The sequence below is a fragment of the Eptesicus fuscus genome, chromosome 11 (assembly GCF_027574615.1).
Source record: "Eptesicus fuscus isolate TK198812 chromosome 11, DD_ASM_mEF_20220401, whole genome shotgun sequence".
NCBI classification, from domain to species: domain Eukaryota; kingdom Metazoa; phylum Chordata; class Mammalia; order Chiroptera; family Vespertilionidae; genus Eptesicus; species Eptesicus fuscus.
This window is the reverse complement of record NC_072483.1, coordinates 79,134,169-79,156,285: the sequence shown is the minus strand read 5'-3', so window position 1 is coordinate 79,156,285 and position 22,117 is coordinate 79,134,169. Positions and strand designations below refer to the sequence as shown.

At 37.5% G+C, this 22,117-nt stretch overlaps 1 protein-coding gene across 30 annotated transcripts in view; it reads left to right on the top strand.

The window, feature by feature from the left end:
- Window positions 1–567: 567 nt before the first annotated feature.
- MAP2 (microtubule associated protein 2) overlaps window positions 568–22,117 on the top strand; it is a 55,204-nt gene continuing 33,654 nt past the window's right edge. For 23 of the 30 annotated variants that reach the window (XM_054723025.1, XM_054723019.1, XM_008145220.3 and 20 more), the window contains exons 1-3: window positions 568–829; window positions 13,846–13,959; window positions 15,956–16,033. In XM_054723025.1, coding sequence (XP_054579000.1) covers window positions 568–829; window positions 13,846–13,959; window positions 15,956–16,033 — 454 coding nt within the window. The remainder of the gene's footprint in view (window positions 830–13,845; window positions 13,960–15,955; window positions 16,034–22,117) is intronic. The other 7 variants (XM_054723026.1, XM_054723024.1, XM_054723017.1 and 4 more) reach the window with 1 other exon arrangement.

Below are 22,117 nucleotides of genomic sequence, written 5' to 3'. Positions count from 1 at the left end.
GGCCTATTGGTTAGGATTCTCCCCACATCACTGCCCTTCCCTGAGATTCCATGTGTCCGAGCACATGAAAAGCTCTCAGCTAGTGTTACACGTGCCTGTGCAACTCAACATTTCTCAAGCTCATGTAAGCACTTAACACTGGTGGTCTTCCTCCTAAAACACATCATCGAAGACTAAACATGAAAAAACATTAGACAATTTTCTTATAGTGCAGGATTCCTTGGCTCTACTGAACAGTTAACATCATATGTCAATGAAAGCTAACTAAGAAGTGTCCTTAAATGCCAAACACTATTTTTTTAAAAGGTGTATATAGATTGATGGAGATCTTATATTAAAAGGATAGATATGCCAAAAAAGGTCTAAAAAAAACAGAACCAAAGTGTTATTAATGGCTACCGCTTAATATTAAAAGTAGATTATTGAAAGGGTGTTTTTGTGTTTACCATAGCTAACCACTACAAATTTGCTCTATCTTGGTACTATTAATATCAGACCAGATTCCCCCAAAGTCATGGCTGCTATTTTTTCACTTCCAATCACAGGAGAGGTGACAGGTGTTGAAGAATGGCAGATGATCGGAAAGATGACGCAAAGGCACCTCACTGGACCTCAGCTCAGCTAACGGAGGCTTCTGCACACCCACATTCACCTGAGATTAAGGACCAAGGCGGGGCAGGGGAAGGACTTGTCAGAAGTGCCAATGGATTCCCATTCAGGGAGGACGAAGAGGGCACCTTTGGAGAGCATGGGTCACAGAGCACTTACTCAAATACCAAAGAGAATGGGATCAACGGAGAGCTGACCTCAGCTGACAGAGAAACAGCAGGTAACTAAGGGCTCTCCAGTCACCAGAGCCTGTTTGTGCTTTGAAGTCTGTTTAGTCTGAAAGTGAATTAATTTACAGCACTCATCCTCTTTCAGGAATGCTAGGATGGAGACTTTAGTCGGTCAGGGGAAAGACACAAAAAAAGAGAAAAATCATGGGAACTAGCCTTATGGTACCCCAAATGGGTTGTATTCTCTATCTCATCTCCCTATTTAGTTTTACCACTTTAATTTTAATAGACAAATGGCTCAGTACCTGTCAGCAGTTTAATTCATTGAAAGAAAACACATATAGTTTGCTATTGATTTTCTTGAATGATATGGGACCTAAATCTGATTGACTAATTAGAAGCATATATACTTTTTATGGCAGAAAAGAATGTTAGGGTACAGCTCTCAGCTTTTAAAAAGAAAAAAGGAGTAACAGAAAAGAAAGAAAATGAACACACACACATGTACAGGAACCATTTCATACTTCCTCAGATAACTTTTTAAGACCTGATATTCAGATATTAGGAAAACATACTAAAATTTATTATCAAGTAGTTACTTTCAAAGTATAATTTCTACACTTTATCATTGACAATGTTGTCATAATGGCATAATTATTATATAGTATGAATGGCTTAGAGAAACAATACTCAGAACTATAGTATTATTCAAAATTATTTTTATTTTTTCTGTGACTCAGAATTTACTGTATTTGAACACAGTAACTTGCAGGCATGCTACCCAAAAAAGTGTAAGCAAACTACAAGCAATAAGAAAGGTTATGTATGCCCCCTTCAAAATCATCCTTTACTTATTCAAAGATTGGTTTTCTACATTCCACCCACTAGTCAGCAACACATCGACTGTACACTGTTCCAAAAAAAAAATGTTTACACTTTAATGGGAAAATATGAAAGGCATTTCAAATGACTGGGGAGAAATTACATAAGTACACAGTGTAACTTTTTTTTTATCCACACATTCCACAAATTACTGTTGAGCATTTTCTATGTAGTAAAAAATGTGTTAAGCTTCTGTGCCAGGTGTGTGCAAGGAATGGTCTCTGAGCTTCACAGAGCAGGTGACCTAGTAGTGGACATGAGACCTGTGCATGCAGTTAATTCAGATACAAAATACAGTGTGTTCAGTACCAAGTGAGCAGTACAGAAAGGCAACGTGGAACTGGGATTGTTTCTACTTAGGGCCAAAGTTCCAAATTGTGCAAGAAGTGTCTTGAGGTGCCATGGCACACCCCCAGGGCTGAGGCAGAGTATTTGAAGTACTCAAAGCAAACGCAGCAATTCTCCACATCTGTCCAACACTACATGGTCTGTTAGCTCAAGAAAGTACACAGTTTCAGCATTAGTGCACACTAAATTTTTTTTCAAGATGCAGTATCTTTGTGAAATTGGGGTTTTAGCTGTTGCTGTGATAAAAACCAAGTACCCTGCAGACATCCATGTGGAACAGGAAAAGAGGGTAGTGGTGTCCAATCCAATCCAAGGATTTGAGAAGCTTTGCAGTGCCTAAAAGGCACATATGCCCCATTAGAAAGAAACTAGTTCAGAATGAAATAAAAATATTATTTTTGCCTTTCATCATTACAATGAGGATTAAATAGTAATGTGTACAAAGTGAATGGCTCATAAAATAGTATCTATTAATTATTATTATTATTATTATTATTATTGGTGGTAGTGATGTCAATATAGAAAACAGAGTACTCATAAACAAGGAATGCTTTTCCACAAACCAGTATAATACAAGTTGTAGAGGATGGGATTTGGATCAGAAACATTAACTAGGAAAATTTTGAAGGGTCAAGGCATAAAAAGAGGAGGACACATTAGAGCAAAATGATTGTGGGGAAAGAAATAATGTTATAGACCAAGATTATTCTTACCATCATATTCTGTAGCACCTGATATTATACCTCAAGTACTCAATAAGTGTGTTGAGTGAGTGAATAAATGAATGAAGGAGTCAATGAATAGAAAAGAAAAAAGAAAGTCCTTTTCAAATTGATGGTGAAAACTATTGAAAAGTCTTCTTTTGTGTCTTGGGCTCTCACCAGTTGAGTCTCATGGATTATTGTGAGGTTTATAATACAAGACAAAAATCTCTAGCGGGTGTTTGGTCAAGCAGTGGAGAATCAACATCACTCACTATTTCGGTTTTTCAATGGTCCTAATGGACTATTTCAGAGCACCTGAAAAATCTATTTCTAGGTCAGTGTGTCCTCGTCAGCTTGAAAAAATAATATAAATTAAAAAGAGACTAGTAGGTTTTCTTTTAAATTACGGTTTCAAGAGCATCCAGAAGTAATTTTGATTTCAGCTTGTCATATATCACAGTAATTTTATATTACATTTGGGAGACTTATTATGAAAGCTTTATATGTATGTTCATAGTGACCGAGTTATAAAGAGCCAGCTGTGGATTATCAGGGTGATGTGTTCAATTCAAATTAGGGTGTGATTTTAAACTAACTTCCCTTCAGAAATAACAGGCCAAGTATTAAATTATAAGTTATCTATGTGTGGGAAAAGAAAAATGTAAAATATTGTCTCCTCATGCCTATAGAGGATGTTCCAATGATAAATTCATGTGCAATTAAATATCTCTCTAAACTTCAGCTTAATAAAATAATAAATTTTATTATTGACAGTTTATAGGTAACTGTTCACAAACTACAAACAAAAATAATTCCCAGTTAAAAAAAAAAGTGTTCTTAAATCTCAAATATGTTTTTTTTTAAATGCCATCCTTTGATGATGGGAACTACTGCTGAATGTGAGCTAGCACGATATTTTGGGTTGTTTTAGGGAGGACCAGGGAGCTATATACTAGCCCACTCTTTTTATTATTTTTTTAATTTAAATTCTTCATTGTTGAAAGTATTACCTGTCTCTCTTTTTTTTCCCCCATTGACCGTTTCCTGGCCACTCCCGCCCCTCAGCACATGCCCTGACCCGCCCCCCCCACCAGTGTCCATGTCCATTGGTTATGCTTATATGCATGCATTCAAGTCCTTTGGTTGATCTCTTAACCCCTCTCTATCCCCTGCCTTCCCTCTGAGGTTTGATGGTCTGTTTAATGTTTCTATGTCTCTGGATCTATTTTTGTTCATCGGTTTACATTGTTCATTATATTCCACAAATGAGTGAGATCATGTGATACTTATCCTTCTCTGACTGGCTGATTTTGCTTAGCATAATGCTTTGCGTACACTTATAATCTATCCGAATATTGCGTTTCTCCCCTCTAAAGGAGATTTCTCAGGGCATCGGTAACTTGAAGCATTTCCCAGTATCCCCAGGTCCTTAGCTGTATGTTGTGGTGGCCACCACATTACTGATTTACTCTAAAGATCTTTCTTCTGCTTTCCTTCTTTGCTATGTCCTCTCTTGACTTTAGAAATAAATCTTTCCCCCAAGGTTGTTTATTTGTATTTATCTCTATAAACCAGATAAAATGTGAAATGAATTGCAATCATCACATCCCCCCTTCTTCCTCCCTTTATCAGTGTGGGCTTACTTCAACCAAAGGTCTTGCCTCATTCTCTCTCACCCTTTTTCAGTGTTTACCTTCATTCCTGGGCCCTAATAACCTTTAAAGATGCAAGCCCATAGTCAGTTTATTGTTCATCTTATACACTGAGACTTGGGATGGCAGGGAATGCTATGTTTTAAATTACATTTCTTTATAGTTTATTCTTCTAGATTTTGTCTCCTTACAATGTAAAGCTAATCCATAGAAAGGTAGATTGAATTATTTGCTCCTCTGATATAGCATAAGTTTTGATACTTTAAGGATTTTTTTTTTAATTTATTCATTCAGGTGTTCTTTTTAGAAGCCATTCCACAGTAGCTTTGAAAAATAAATGAGAAACCATTGAGAATCTAGCCACTTGGGAACATTATTGTTACAATGAGAGTAAAGCCATCATTTTTACATTTGTTTTCCAAAGTGTGAATCAGAAGAGTAAAAGCTTAAAATAAACCCTTCTGCTAATTTTCACCTTAAATTTGAAGCAAGAGGAGTGCATTTTGGTCCCCACAGAGTTCCAATTCTGAAGGGAAATAAGGAGCTTCATCTTTTAAGATTTTTATGTGAGGTGGGGCCCAAACTCATATTAGAATCCATATCCAAATAACAAGAAGATAACTAGAAGGAACCAATAAGGTGGCCTTTCCTGGTTCTCCTCTTTACAGGTTTAAGTCCCCATTCAAGATCTCATGACCACAGCCAGCATGCTGGTCTCCTGCCACACAGACCAGCACTCTTTCCACAACCCATGGCACCAGATTGAGTCCAGCCCAGCCAGCTGCCTGGTGATCCGTTATAACCAAAGAAGACAAAGCCTATTGCAGCACTGCCACACTCACAGACCTCTAAGCATGACAGAAAAATCATAATTTTATCCTCAGTTCTCGGTATGAATGTAGAAACAAAGGAGGCAAATTTGAGAAGTTGATAGATGACAAAACATCGACGTATTTCATTAAAATCATCCTTTCATGATTTTGACTATCCCAAGGTCTAATGCTTTGAACACTAGTAAGAAACACTAGTCAGAGTATTAAGAGCCTTCAGGACCCTCCACAGTCCACAGCCAGTGCCAGCTCTGAGCCAATGGAAGATTAAAGGGGAGTGTTTCTTTAGTTAACCGCCCACCCCACTCCCCAGGGATGCATAGTTTCCCAGCATTCCTGAGGACCCCACCCAGGTCTGTTCCCTGCAGAAGCAGCGAGGTCTGGAAAGCTCTTGCAGGTCATACATTGTTGCATTTCAGCGTTTACCTTGAGCTGTGCCTTCCAAAGCCAGGACTTTACCATCCTCGGAACTCAAGCAGCCAAGCGACGAACATACTCAGATGTGTCCGATTATTGCTGCTGAAAATTTAAATTTAAGCTTGAAAATACACGATGAAGGAAAAGTTTGTCATCACTCTAACCTTCTGTTTCCCTTTTCAGCCTTAGAATTTGAGAACCTACCTTTTCTTACTTCTTCCACTTTCCTCTGCCAGCATTCCTATTTGAGATTTACTACTAAGAGCTGTCATCCCATTCAAAAGATGGGCCCTAGGTGGTTTGGCTCAGTGGATAGAGCATCGGCCTGCGGACCTGAAGGGTCCCAGGTTCAATTCCAGTCAAGGGCACATGCCCGGGCTATGGGCTCAATCCCTCGTGGGGAAACAGCTGCAGGAGGCAGCCAATCATTGATTTTCTCTTCCTCTCTGAAGTCAATAAAAATATATATTTTAAAAAAAAATTTAAAAAGATGGCATATAGACTTTCACATTATATTCATGTACGCAGAGAAGATAGTGCAGAGCCATGTCTCCTGCAGATAAACTAGAGCTACCTGCATCACCCCCAAAGCAAATCAACAAGCTGGCCTGACAATACAAGAGGCTGCAGATTTTCTTTTCCTTGTTGCCATGCCAACCACTCATCGCTCCGCTGCCATTTCCCCGAGCTCCGCAGAGGAGGGTGCAGAGCAGAGGTATTTAGCATTTAAGGGTGGATCTGCGGAAAAGCACAGGGCCTCCCTGTGAAGCCTCTAGGCCTGGTGGCGCCGATGGATGAGGACAGAAAATGGGGATCTTTTCAGTGTTTTCCTTCAAAAGGTTAGGCATCTGGGGCTAGAAGGGTGAGCAAGACAAGAATTGATAAAAAGGCAATTCCGCGAGGTTTGTATGTGTCACGTTTGCTTTGTCCTATGTGGTCTCTATACCATTTGAAGCAGGTTATGGGTATTAGCCTCAGTTATAATATGTGGCTTGTCTTGTTGGTAAATAGAAGGATCTGAACCTAATTGAGGGCTAGCTTGTGTGGAAATTACAACAAGGAATCGCGTCTCTTACTCTTGTTAAGGAATGAGCTTGTGCATAGCAAGTATTGCTAGCTAGCGCTTTTATAATGTACTAGAAATTAGAGGAAAAGACAGTCACCAGATAGAGTTGTTTGTTTAAATGTGCAGTTATAGGGTAGTTCTTCCTGTAAAAATTTACAGGTCTATATTTGCTTGCTCTTAGCCAGTCTTAGAGTAGGATGCGATTGTTTTAAGCCAGTGATTTTTAAATCAAAATGTAAGAAATCTTGGTTTCCCTAGACCTCTTTTAATTAAACTTATGACTCAACAAATTAAAATGTGATTTTACTCCTTGGAATTTGCATTGCCTACAAAAACTTCAAGTCATGAAGACAATGTATCTAATACAATAGAATCTGATATTTAAAAATTAAGATTAATTTGCATATAAATTTATTCCCATGTATGTTTTTCCAGAAAATGCCTCCCATGAACTTGTGGGAATAAGTCTCCTTTCTTTACTGTCTTGTTTTGTGCTCAATGTCAGAACTACATCACATTGAATTTGAATTTTAATCAATGCAACAGACTTGAGCCAAGAACAATTCAGATCTACTTCTAAAGTTATTCTTTCTGGCTTGTTCTGTAAATGTAAATATAATTTCATTATCATTGTATTATTTTTTCACTTGGTCCCTCCCCCTGATCGTATATTTTCTAAGACCTTATCAAATTTTGTCCTCTCTAATCTGCTGTCATGTTTTATCATCATAATTTTCTTTTAATGTATTCCATTTTTGACATTTTAAAATTCTCCATCTGAGAAGAATTCTTAACATTTTATAAAATATTTGTAGTGTGCAGGTGAACGTAGTCATGGAAACAAGTCTTTTTGGATTCATTTTTGGACTGCTTAAATATTTGTTTTGGTTAGAATTATGCACAATCTTTATCTGTGTCTTATTACCTTTCTAAGAATTCTCTCCACACAAAATAAAAAAATTAATAGTAATTTGGGATATATTAATTGCTCTAATATCTTGAGAATATATTCATCATTAATCAATAACATATTTTTTCAAAAAGTAGGATGGATGGATGATAGAGATAGATGATAGATAGATAGATAGATGATAGATAGATAGATAGATAGACAGACAGATAAGATTGTTTGTATATACCCAAGAAAAGTAGTACACCAAATACCACCCTGAGGGGTGGCTGTGGATTTGATTTCATTTACTGTTGAGGGGTTAGTAGACTGGGGAGTACCTAGCAGTCATTACTCCTCCCTCTTTCCTTCCCAAGCTACTGAGATGAACCGACTTTTTCCGCTTCAGTATAGTAAGCCTTTTTCTCTTCCTCTCATTCCCTCACACTTCACTGCTCCTCAGCACAATACAGAAAGCATGTGCTTTGACTGTCATGGGAGTCTGGAAAATCATATCAGGAGCAGATGAACAGAACAACTGGTGCTGCATTGCAGACTTGGTAGTTTAAGCATGATCTGACTTGGCATCATGAATCCTGAGGGGAAAAGAACACTGAACCAAATGCTTGCTGCCTGCTCACTGTGTGGCTCATCTCAAAGAATGAGTCACCAGCCAGCAGCACTCAGAGAAAATACAAATCAAAACCCAGCCAAGCTGATGAGCAAAGAAAAGAGGAAAACATATCTCCTCAGCTCTTGTTGCAACTTTTAACAAAGATGCAAATGCTAGGTGGTTATTAGGACACCTAGATGAGACTTAAACATTTGCTTTTACGGTTGATTTCAGCATCACTCAAAACTTGGGAAGACATTAGGCAAAATGGATAATAAGGGATGAATCAAGATTCAGAGAAACATCATCTTTAATAGAGATGATTCAGCTTCAGCAACCTGAAAATTAGAATCAATATTTTCAGTCCAAATTTTCTATTTGTAAACACAGGTCAAAGCCGTGCTGGGATGGGAGCCTCTCTGATTCTAGCATAGGAGACTCGAGCCTGGTCAGTCCTCTAACTGAACCAACAGTCTTTTCTTTTGCAAAACACGTTACGTTTGCTGTGAAAGGCGATATTGGGAAGAATGTCATGAAAGGATATAGTGGAAGACGAGATGTGGTTGTTTCATCATGTGTAGCATGATGACATTTGAAAGAGTGTGTACTATAGGAGAGACGACCAGGAGTCTATGGTCAAAGGTCCAGAGCTGATGTTGATTTTATCCTCTCAAATGAATCTCTTCCTTTTCCGAACATCCCCATGTACCATGTTTATATCCTGCATTGATCATATTGAACATTTTACTGAGGTTACTTGTTACTTTTTTTAATCCCCATCACTAGGTTGTGTTTTGAGGTTGTAGTTGTCTATGCTTTCTTTATCTTCATGTTCTTTTTGGTATATAATATGGTGCTTATTTTTTATAGCAGGTGCCAATCAATAGTTTTTGAACTGATATGAAGAAGAGAGAACATTGCCCAGCCGGGGTGGCTCTGTGGTTGAATGTCGACCTATGTACCAGGAGGTCACAGTTCAATTCCTGGTCAGGGCACATGCCTGGATTGTGGGCAAGCTTGATCCCCAGTGTGGGGCAGGCAGGAGGCAGCCAATCAATGATTCTCTATAATTATTGATGTCTCTCTCTCTCTCTCTCTCTCTCTCTCTCTCTCACTCACTTCCTCTCTGAAATCAATAAAAATATTTTTTAAAAGAAGATGAGAGAGGGTTAGTATCCATGTTCTGTTTGAGAATCTAAATTACATAAACAAAATGGGGCTAGAAAAATTACATCACAGTGTGAGCAATACACTTGTGGGAAAGGTTTCATCACAGTTTACTTTGACAGCAAACTTCTCTTTTGGGAAACAGATACAAACTCCAAGCTCAAATACACCATTTTTTAGGTGAAGGATTTCTATAAAAGTTGGGAAGGCATGATTGATAAACTGGAAAGGGGAATAAAAAATGAATCAGAAAAACCAAGCTGTTTTTAGACATAGTCTTAAAACCAGGAATTGATCAACCTCTTCATGATCAGGGCTACTGTTTATGACATACTAGAGGCCTGATGCATGAAACTCGTACACTTGCGGGGGCGGGGGAGGAGCTCATCCTGGCCTGCACCCTCTTGCAGTCCAGGAGCCCTCAGGGGATGTCTGACTGACGGCTTAGGCCCACTCTCCCTGGGCCTAAGCCAGCAGTCAGACATCCTGAGTGCTGCCGCGGAGGCAGGAGAGGCTCCCACCACTGCCACTGTGCTGGTCCGGCTCAGGGCTTCTGGCTGAGCAGAGCTCCCGCTGTGGGAGCGCACTGACCACCAGGGAACAGTTCCTGCATTGAGTGTCTGCCCCCTGGTGGTCAGTCTGGGTCATAGTGACCAGTCGTTCTGCCGTTCAATCGATTTGCTTTATTATATAGGATTGAAATTGTAATTTTGTTTAAAATAAATGCTACAAGTCCTGATTTTGAAAATTTATTTTTTTCATATCTTGTATAATAAATTGATGTATTATTGACATATTTTACTAAGAAAATGAAATGAAAATTTTTGAAATCCGATTTACCATATCATGAAGTTTCATATATCTCATAGGGTTGTGTTTTTTTATGCAAAATGAAGCTCTGTGTTTGTAGATATACTATAGCTTTTAGTTATAGTAACATCTGCCTACCTGAGACCTTTCTTTAGCAAAGTTATATTAATTTAATATACTTCCCCCCTTGCCTAAATGTAAATGCTAGGCAGATCCTAAACTGTGGAGTTGCCGGGGCCCATAGCATCCCATTCTTACATTTTTCTCAGCTCTGCTGCTCCATCAAAATTGATCCACCTTTCTCTTTCTGCTGGACTCCTACAATAGGACAACCAGAGCTATTGCAATAACGAGTTACAGTTTTATGCTTTCTAGATATCATTTGCATCTTGTTATAGCATCAATATCTTCAAATAAAAGTGAGTACTTTGACAGTTTCAAGTATGATATAGATGGTACCCACAATCTGCAAGTATTTCTAGAGGTAGGCTTGGTAGCAGTGAGACCCAGTACACAGAGAAGAGATATAGATTGAAATGTGTTAAGTGCCATCGAGTCAGTCCTGTCCTCACCACTCCTTAGACAATGTGATGTGTTCAAGACAGAATACAATCCAATTTCTCCCAAGTTTACTAGGAGTAGTACAATTTTCATGTTCCTTACCAGATGCAAAAATGAGCATTTCAAAGCTCTGAAAGCATTATCAATTCCCTCTGTGCCTTAATGATTGTATTCAGTTTATTGACACTGAAGTAATTTGAAAATTTCAGGGAGCCAAGTCCCTAAGAAATTTCTCTTTACCATATTAATTTAAGACTAATAAAATATTACAACCTGGATTAATTAGTAAATATTTAATATGTGGGCTACAAACAACAATATAAATATGTGCACAATACTACATTGGAAAGATACCACCAACAGCAAAAACTTTGACTAGAATATGATAATATAAAGTGAGACTATATGTACTTACTATATTACTTCTGCTTAAATGTGTGTGTTTTTCCTGTTTCCAGTTGTACCCTTAAAATTAGAAGCAAAATTTCTAGTAGGTACTATTTCTGATCTGTACTTTGCTTTTCTAATTAATTTTAACTTCGTTATATAGTATCCTGAACTTGTGGTATCCTTGCACTGATAACATTAATTTATTATACTTCCCTCCCTTGACTAAATTTAAATGCTAGGCAAATTTTGTTCAAGCTCTAAACCCTTCATTTGAGTAAGTTAAGTTGTCAATCTAAATAAATTGTGGATTTGAGCATATAGATTGAGATAAAACAAAAAGAGCGAGGGAAATTTTCCTGGACTCAGACCTTTGTACAAGTGTCTTTTCTACCAATCTTAGCTCCACTGGGTTGCGTTTGCATTTGAGAAGAGGACCATATGAGGGACTATGGATAATTCAGCCAAAATCAGTGGCCATTACTGGGAAAAGCTTAAAAAAACAAAAGCAAAACATGTCCTTCAGTGACTTTGCCCCATTTCAAGCACTATTTCAATGCAGGAACACCAAGTTCTACTCATCTTTATACCACCCATAATGACTAAGCATAGTTCTACTATCTTTCGTGGGTGCAATACAAAATCTGTCCAGTTTCAGTACCCATCATAACTGAACTTTGTGCAGCCATGATTCCTTATCTTAAACGCATTTATCCCCACCAGTGGTCGGCAAACTGCAGCTCGCGAGCCACATGCGGCTCTTTGGCCCCTTGAGTGTGGCTCTTCCACAAAATACCACGGCCTGGGCGAGTCTATCTTGAAGAAGTGGCGTTAGAAGAAGTTTAAGTTTAAAAAATTTGGCTCTCAAAAGAAATTTCAATCCTTGTACTGTTGATATTTGGCTCTGTTGACTAATGAGTTTGCCGACCACTGCATAAACTATCTGTACCTCAAATGCACTTCCCCCCATAAACTAGAATTTTCTTTGTTTTAATCACGAAGTCTTTAGAAAAAAAAAAATATTTGGAAGACAAAGCTGGTAGGCAAAGATCGACAGCTGCAAGTGTTGGCCTGGGTGACCCTGTGAGATCAATTGGAGTCCTGCTAGGGAGCGGTCTGCCTGCCGGCCTCTTTGATTAATGCTAAGGTGCCAGGGAAACAAACAAAAAAACCAACGATCTGCTCTTTTAATTTCCTTCATCACCAGTTGATTACAGGAAGTAGTTTCAGAGAAACCATTAACTCTCCAAATTAAGCCAGGAGCTTATCTTTTCCCCTGTGTTTATGAATTTATCTCGGGTATTTGTTGAGCAGACCTCTTCGAACTGCACAGTGCTTTCCTTGTTGACTAGTTTCCAGCGGCAGCAGCAATTAGCATCGGTTTCCTAGGCAACCATTCTGTACCCTACTGAGAAAAACCTTTTCTTGACAGGAGCATTCTGTCTAAAATTGTCTTGTTTTCCTCCTTTCACAAGTGTACAGTGGGCTTGTCGTTTCTTTTAACACAGCACTATTATGCCTGATGTTTTGATGTTCTTAAAAGCAGAAACATTTACTGGCTTTTATATTCCATATGGTTGAATTTATCATCAATGTTACTTACTTCTCTCTTAACAACCTGAAAGAAATCAACAAAAATATGTTCTCAGGCTTATGCCAACTTCCTTCCTTCCTTCCTTCCTTCCTTCCTTCCTTCCTTCCTTCCTTCCTTCCTTCCTTCCTTCCTTCCTTCCTTCCTTGTTGTTCACAGTGTAATTGGTGAGCCTTTGCTTGCTCACCGAATCACAGCTGGTCCTGATGAAAACACAGAGTCCACTTTCAAAATCCAACCTCTGTGTATACCAACAGTGTCATATATGGCTCTGAAGCAAGTTGAAGTTTTCAGGGCCACTGAGAAAGTCACAACTGCATGGCTTGGTTATAAATCAACCACGAAATGTCTATAAATTAATATAACAAAATAACTAAACTAAAGTATGTGCTAAAAACCAGGCCTAAGACTGTCTTAAAATTTCTGATGTAAGTGAAGATACTGTGACTAGAAGAGCATAGCATGAGTCAGCATCATAGAAAACCAGGGCACTGCAATGGCTATAAACGCTGAGTAGTCTGGTACAACAGTAGAGTCACATTTACTGTATCATTTTTGTTTAATAATTAGTGGCCCGAGCCTGATATATTATCTGTGAGGCAGTGACCCAACATTCAGGCCAGGAAGTACTCACTGGGAAAAATGACAGAATCATCTCAATGGATGACAAAAGTTTTTAAGTCTTTATCGTCATGTCAATCAAACAATCTTCATAGACTCAGACGTTAGCAAGACAGCAAGAGTGATGAAAACAGTGTTATATAATTTAAATAAGCATTTAATATATTATTTCATTTAATTGTCACAGCATATTAAAATATGAATGCCACTTTTATGCCCCTTAGCATGGGGAATCTGAAGGTTAGAGAGATTGTCACTTACTGTAGCTTATACTACCAATTGTTTTTTATACTACCAATTCCTTTTACTTTCTCTTTTTTCTTTTCCCTTTTCTTTTTATGGTTACAATATATGTATTTGTATTTTTCTGCAATTTAATACATTTTATTGTACTCTTTGGGGGAGAAGACAAAGGAAATGAAATTCCAATTGACTGTATTATTTAATGTTCCTCTTTGCTAATGTTCCTCTTTGCTACCTGTTTTGGGCATTTCACCATTTTACTTTATTTTTTGTTCTTTATTGCAGAGGAGGTGTCTGCAAGGATAGTTCAAGTAGTCACGGCTGAGGCTGTAGCAGTCCTGAAAGGCGAACAAGAGAAAGAAGCTCAGCATAAAGATCAGCCTGCAGCCCTGCCTTTAGGTAAATGAGCAAACCTCAGACTAGGGGCTGTGTCTGCTGTTCCCTGATCACAGGTCACGCCTTCATGTTCCCAGAGAGGCCATCTCTCATACTTCATTCATCAGAAACCTCTGTGGGCATGCACTGGGACTTACGGTATTTTCACCTCTCGCAGCCGGGTCATTGTGGTATTTGAGTAGTCTTTAGGGTTGATAAGCTTATAGTTAGACTTTGCCCCTAAATTATTCTTAATTTTTCATTTCCAGACCACATGAGATAATTATTATAAAAATAAAGCCAAAGCACATTTATCTCATCACCCCCATTCACAAGGAAAATGCACTAATGCTTTAATTAGATATAATTGTTTCCCTTTGTGGGTTTTGGTAAATGATTGTCTATATACTGTAGTCTTCTTTGGGTCTCCCTGAACCAGCTACATAAAACCTATAACCAGAGCTTTGTTAGAATTCAATTCTTTGTCCCATGTAAGATACTGGTCTTCACTTGGTTCATTTAAGGACACTCAGAAGGCATTTCTCTCTCCTTTGGTCACAAGTCAAATGCCTTTCAGGGCCAAACAAACAGGTAATGTGATGGTGCTTGCCAACAAAACACTCTCAGCCATGGGCTTACGGCCCCTACTCTCCATAAATATAGATAGGTGATTGATAGATGATGATAGATAGATAGATAGATAGATAGATAGATAGATAGATAGATAGATAGATATGCCGAGACACAATAAAGGAAACTTCTTGGGTTCAACAGGTAGGTTTATTTCATAAGTACATAGATGTAATTTATAGGAAGGTATGTTTTTTAAAGCCTAAAAATAGAACATAACTTTTTCCTCTTACAGTCTAATATATCCTTAATATTTGATTTTCTGATCAGTAATTTCTCAATTGTTTATTAAAAATTAAACAATCAAAAGTCTGCTTTCCCATAATCATAATTTAAAATATTCTCATTATTTACAATCAGATGTTCTTTATCTATTGTTTTTCTCCTAAAACGGAGAGGGAACAGTTATCTAAAACATTGACCTTATGTCTGTGGTTCACTTCTGTTGCTGGAAATAAAAGAAACCTTCACCTTTTCCTTTTCAACCTGAAACCTTAAAGTATGCCATGGAAAGGTCCACAGGGTCAAAAAGCTAAAGAGTCGCCATCCCAATGCTGCCTCTGTTAACTGCTTTATGAAATAAAAATTTACATAATCTTTAGAATAGATCTTACCACTGGCCTTGACTGATGAATATGTCCTTTTGAAATCACTTACCTTCATATGAGTAGTCATAAAGTGTCTTGAGGAAATTTAGCATTAACTGTAAATGAATCACAGCTTTCAGAACCTTTCTCTTTGGTCCTTCTTCATGTAAAACGCCAAGGACAGAAGATTACTCAGCTCCCACTGGTACATGTGTCTGTCTGAAGGTTGCCTCTGGCTATGACCACTTCATTTTTCTTTTCTGAGAGTTCAAGCCGATGATGGGTTTCGGTATTAGACTCAGTGAACAAAATGCCATTTAGAAAATATGTTATCTAAAATAACTGAATAATCAAGGTAACATTTGTCTTCAGATCAAGAAGTTGATCAATAAAGAATTCTAATATTTTTTCAGTCCATTAAGCCAAATGTAAACTAAAATGCCTGCCTGTGTGTGTTTGACTATGTAGTAGATTAAGGGCCAGGATGAAATATTTTATTAATTAAACAGGCAGACACAAATTAATGGGATTAGTGATGGACTTTTAGCAGGCATCTCTAATTCATTTTCATGGAGAAGACAAAATGATTATTTTTAAATATTAAATGTTCTTCTTTCTTTTTAGGTTTTCAAAAATGTGTGAAACAGGTAATGGAGCTAAAAATAAGTCAAATGCACCTTACTATTGAGTCTTTCCTTGAATGTCATAGAGAGGACTTTTTATAGATGGCAGAACTGCCTACACATCTGCTGGCCTGAAAGAATTAATTATCGTATCTCATTTTTTCATTGTTCGATCTTTAGCAGCTGAAGAGACAGCTAATCTTCCTCCTTCTCCACCTCCATCACCAGCCTCAGAAAGGACTGTCGCCGTGGAGGAAGGTAAGGCCTATGGGACTGTTTCAGGTTTATCTTCTGGTAAAGGGTAAATAAACATCAATCCATCAATCCATAACTACTGGACTTTAGTATAAGCTAGTCTGTGACCCAGTTGAGAGCTGTCAGATTCAAATAGTCAAGAAGAAACAAAGACTTTAATAAACAAATGTATAATAATTTATCTACATAAAATCAGAAGTAGAGGAATATGGTAAACAAAAAGGGAAAAATATGCTTGATGAAGGAAAAGATAACTTTGTGCTGAAGTTGCTAGAATAACTACAGAGAACCAGTTCCCTTAATATAGAATGTTTTGACAATAATGGTACAATTTTATCTTACAAGTGACTAAACAATAAAATATATATTGATGAACTCAGCACCTCCATATGGAAGTGTTGTCAGGAATTACCTGTTTTGCTGAACATTGTATTGCCAAGGTCTTCCCCAGGACCTGGGTTGTTGCAAACTCTCAGTAAATGTTAATGAATAAATAAAGCAGTTAATGAGTGAATCTGATGCAGAGAGCAATGAACTGGAAGCTGAGATCATGGCTTCTTTCCTGCTGAGACCTGTTATTGTCCATGAATCTATTTATGCAATTTATTCAACGTGAAAAGCCATGTCAGCTTTTGAATTCTCATTGATAAAAACAGAGGGATGTCTTTGAAGAATATTCATTCAGAATCTGAGATGAATGGCATCATTTAAAAGCAAACTATTACTGGGTCTTAGATCAGTGTATTGTTTGAGTTATGGGGGAAAGCTACAGCTCAATTGTTATTTTCATATAATTTAGTTTTCATATACTAAAATCAGAAATTTAATACTAATGCATTTTACTCATTTATTTCTTCATTTATTTTTCCTTTTGTTGTCCCTCTTAGAGATCATTTTATTATGTTAGAAATAGAAACATCACAAAGGACTCATTGTCTTTTTATAATTTGTAATTAGATTCATTTAAAATATTCTTTGATTTCCTCAGATTTTCCTAAATTACTGAACTATAAGTGATTAATAAATATAATTTACTTTTGTCACAGATTTATAGACCAAAACTTTTTTGTTTCTTAAACTGAAGACTTTTTTCAAACTTACTGCCTGAAATATTGTTAAACAAACTAAATTATTTTAATAAGTATAAGAAAATTGGAGATTATGATCAGTACTACATATAATTAGTTTCATAAAAGCCACTCATGATTAGTTAATTCTCTGAAAATGTGATTTGATCTTTTAATTCATAGATTTGAATGATTCTTTTTGCCTTATGTTCATCCATTCATTCAGCAGATATTTATGGAGACCCTACAATGTATGCAGTTCTCTTCAAATTCTGGGTGTACATTAGTGAACAGAACAGATAGGATCCCCATTTGTAAGGAGCACACTGTCTGGTGGCAAGAACAGAAATCCAATAAATAAGCTTATACATAATTTTGAATTGGATTAGTACTAGGAAGGAAAAGAACAGGGACTTTTACATTGGAATAAGAGGAATCTCATTTTATTGTATGGTAAGGGACAGTTAAGAAGCGGAGCCTAGAAGCTTGAATAAGTATTGGTCAAGCAAAGGTGGAGGGAAGGGGCATTTTGAGCAGAGAGACCAGGATACGCAAGGGCATTTAGGTGGGCAAGAGCATGACGTGTTCTAGGAACTGAAGGAGTTTCATGGCTCATGGAGAGTGAAAAGCAGGTAGAGTAGTGAAGAATTTGAGGGTAAGCAACAGCCAACTGGGTTGAGGGGCCTGGATTTCACTGTGAATACAGTGATGATAGTACTTCACTCAGGTAACTGAAAATGTTTCTGAGCCCCCTACTCACAGCCTTTCAGGTGTCAGAGAATCCTCTTAACCCAGAGAGGGCTATGACTCCAAGTCTGCTGGAGGTCACATAATTACTCTTCTTACTCTTATATGGGGGTTGGAGCAGAAAGGGCCCTAGAGTCGCCATCCATCTTGGGATTTATCCAGTCTGCCTTTCGGGGGGAAGGGTTTATAATGAATATAATGAAAACATAAATAAAATGTAGAATCGCATTTACATTTAAGTAACTTAGGTGTCACTATCCAGAGTATAACCCTCCCTTATATTTCAGTACTTTCCCCAGGCTGTTTCAATATAGTCTAAGAAAATGTCAACTTAACACTTTCTATTGAAAGCAATTCAAAGATATTTTATTCTGAACATTTTCAAACTTATATTCTTATTAAAATTTAAAAAAAATATTGAGCTATACGAAGTACTAATGATTTGCTTTTAAGAGGATAACCATTTTTGAGTTATATTTTTAAAGTATGCATTTTACAAGTTTTACCTAATTAATTTAAAAGACCAAGTAGTATTCTTACTTTAAATATGTGAAAGATACATGGTCTGGACAATTAAACCATCCCCTATCTTTTTAAAAAACACACACATATTCTATTGATTTTTTACTGAGAGGAAGGGAGAGGGAGAGAGAGCTAGAAACATCGATGAGAGAGAAACATCAATCAGCTGCCTCCTGCACACCCCCACCAGAGATGTGCCCACAACCAAGGTACATGCCCTTGACTGGAATCGAACCTGGGACCCTTGAGTCTGCAGGCCGATGCTCTATCCACTGAGCCAAACCGGTTAGGGCCTCTCTTTTCTTTTTAACCACTCTTAAAGTATGTCTAAAAACTTTTTAAAGTTTTTTTTATCAGAAAATAAATTAGTGACAAGCCACAAGATTGGATTCAACTCTTCAATTTGTCAAACCAATTGGTTTTGTAAAGACCCAGCCAAAATTCAGTTAATGTATTGCTCATAGCAAGTCCAGTGGAAATGGAACAAGTGAGGTTTTTTCTAGAGTTCTTTTTATCCTTTTTGATGCACCCTCAAAACAACTGTAATCTAAGGGCACAGTGACTGCCACAGCTCAATCCCGTTTTCAAATGCAAGAACTGGATTAAATTGAGTTCAATAATTTTGGAAAATATGCTTTTTATTAATTATCAAAAATTTTAAATGCTGTTCTTTACCAAAGCGGGACCATAAAAGCTTCCACTAAAAATAACAATATGTTCGTTACTGTCATTTATGAATATTTATTTATTATAATCAATGTAATATTAATAATTAAAAATTTTCAGAATATGTGCTTATTCTGGGAAACATTTAAAGGGATTTTGATGAAAAAAATTAAACAACAGCCACACTTAGAAAGTAAACGCATGTATAGTAAAATGAATACTAAACTAGGTAGGATGTTTTCAAATTTGGCCTAACCATAATGGTTGTTACTTGGGATTTGGAAGCCCATGCAAGAATAATGGAATCATCAGAAAACAGAACCAGGAATCTTTTTGACCTCTTCGGTTTGCTCCAGAAGTCTAGGGTGTTTTTTCCTATGTCAATGATGTGGCAATATTATAATTGCTAATCTGAAAAATTTCCCTCCATATCATTCTGGGGCAGCAAACCCAGTTGGCAAATGGAGGAGTCCTCAGTCAAAAGCTTACCAAATGGGAAGGGCTTAGAAGTGACAGAGAACAGTGCACTTGGGGCCAGCCACCTGCAGCCATTGGCTGTGGGGCAGAAAATGTGATGCCAAAACAGACTAGAACTACTGAGTCACAGAGACCCCGTGAGACTCAGTCTCTTATAAAAAAGTGACTACTCATTTATTCCCAAGGGAGGTGACATACTAAGTTTGGGTTTAACATGGCAAACCTTATTTAACCCAATATAAATTTTCAAATGCTTTCCTTAAAAAATAGATTATATGAAAGCAAATTAAGAAAAATGGATTCCTCCACTGAAACCAATAGAAGTTTAGCATTCTGAATAAGAGCCATGTAACACTACAAGGTTCATAAGGCTACCCTGTTCTTTCAAATATCACAGTATTAAAATGAAATGCAATCTTTTGTGGCAAGGGAAGTGTCCCCAAAAGCATGTATCCTTATAATAAAAGAAGGCATTCAGTTCTGACCTTAAACAGCAAAATTAACTGTTATGAAGTGAGTTTACTCTTTCATAAATCTCTCAAGTCTACCTTTGATGTCAGATGAAAGTAACCAGCAGAGGTCCATGACCATCTGCCTGAGTGCACTGATAGATGCTAACATGTATGGAATCCAGCATTGTGCTTGGCACTTTCTCAGATATCCTCTCATTTACTCCTCCTAGCAACCTGCAGGAAGAGATAGTATTCACTCGCACTTCTTGCTCGGGATGTCAAGGCCAGTGGATGGCTTATCCAGAATTCAAATCCAAATCTCATTCCCTGCAGCCACAGCTCCATTGCATCCCTAAAACTGTTTCTCATCTAGGTTCTTAGTGTGGGACTACGAAAACAACTTGATCTTTTTAAAAATTATTTGTTATAAACTATTGGACTAATTTCCCCTTTTTTTCCAAATTACTCTCAAATAAATAATTTTTTATTTATAATTATTATGTATCCCACCTCCATTAGGTATGAACCAAGAGCACCTGCCACACACAATTCCATAGCAAATGAGGATCTATTGTCTTCTATCACTATCATGGGAACCACGTGCACTGTTTGCTGGTCATGGTCCTCTAAGCATCACATCCCTGACACACCTCTGGGACTTGTAAAGTAGATGGACATCAGGCTCATGGGTCCTAAACAGAAACTTGGAGTACAGACAGCTCATAGTACCAGGAGAGGACTGGACGTGGCCAGACATTCTTTATGAAGTTGCCTGGCTCGGGTCCAGACTAACACGACAGTGAAGCTACTTTTCCACGGCAGCCCTTACAGTTGTTGCTGCTTTTGTTGTTCTCTGACTAGAGTCAAAGTTTTCAGAAAGAAAATATTGTTTCTCTGAAATGTTAGAGATCTAAAGTAAGACTGGGCTGTTTTCACATGTTCACTTTCAAAGAGAGCAACAGCAACAAGAAAGAGGAGGTCAAAATCTTCAAAAGGCTTAACCCAATCCAAGGAGTAGTGTCTTCTACTACCAGAACTCAGCTTTAAATTCTTTAGTTTTATACTGCAGTCTGCTCTACTCCCCAGAAAATAAATGTTGAACAGCAGAGAGGTGAATATGACATTTTCATTTGTTGGTTGTTCTTACAATGTGTTGGACATATTGGAAGTTTTAGAGGTAACTAGGGTACCTGGGGAGTTTACAGCCTCGGAGAGTCACTGGAGGAAATGTGAATGGGTGGGACACATGACAAGCCCAGGCCTCATGGTTCATCCAGTGTTGTAGACCAAGTTAGAGCCAATTATGTGCTCGGCTGAGAAATTGTGCCGAGTTAAACTAAGAATATCAGATGTAATTTTAGGCTTCTGCTATCCCATGATAGAATAAGCATCATGGATGAGAAAGGTCTGAACACCCATCCAGAAACAACTTCCACAGGGCAGTCAGTAAATAATGTGTTCAAAAAGATTAGAAGTATTCTCTCCCTGAAACGTTATTTTAGTATCCTGATGCTTTCAGACTTATTTCCAGATGCCAGCACCTGGTTCCTGAAAATAAGTTACTGCCTTAAAAATACAGTACATTTTCAAATTAATGCTCTAATTCTGCATGCTTAAATTTAGGAATAGAAACTATACAGTTCTTATTGTTAAGAATTATGAAATTTGTAAAATTATTCTCTCTATAAGTCAATAAGTAGTGATTAGCAAATTTGGTAATCTGACACACAGGTCTGAGATGCAGTGTCTACACATCCGAAGCCAAGTATTGTTCATTGTCATCATCCTTGAAGCTCATTAAAATATACATGAATCCACATGTGAAGACGACTAATCTACCCCTGTATATCTAAGGAAATATAGTTAAATAATGCATCTTTAGAAGCCAAGACACAGGAAAGGACAGAGATGAGAGCCATTCCTTTAGCATTTAAGTGAGAAATATGTAATGAGGAGGTTGAAATAGGAAAACAGCCAAGAGCCAGTAGTACAAATGAAACTGCATGGAATAAAGTCTTGATGAATCTGACGTCCTCCCTGTAGAAAGTCTCAGCTAATTGTATCTCTGTTGAGCTTTCAGAGGAGAAATAAAGCATGAAAACAAGTTTAGAATACTAGGGGCTTTCTTAAAACCCTAAACTTTCACTGACATGCAG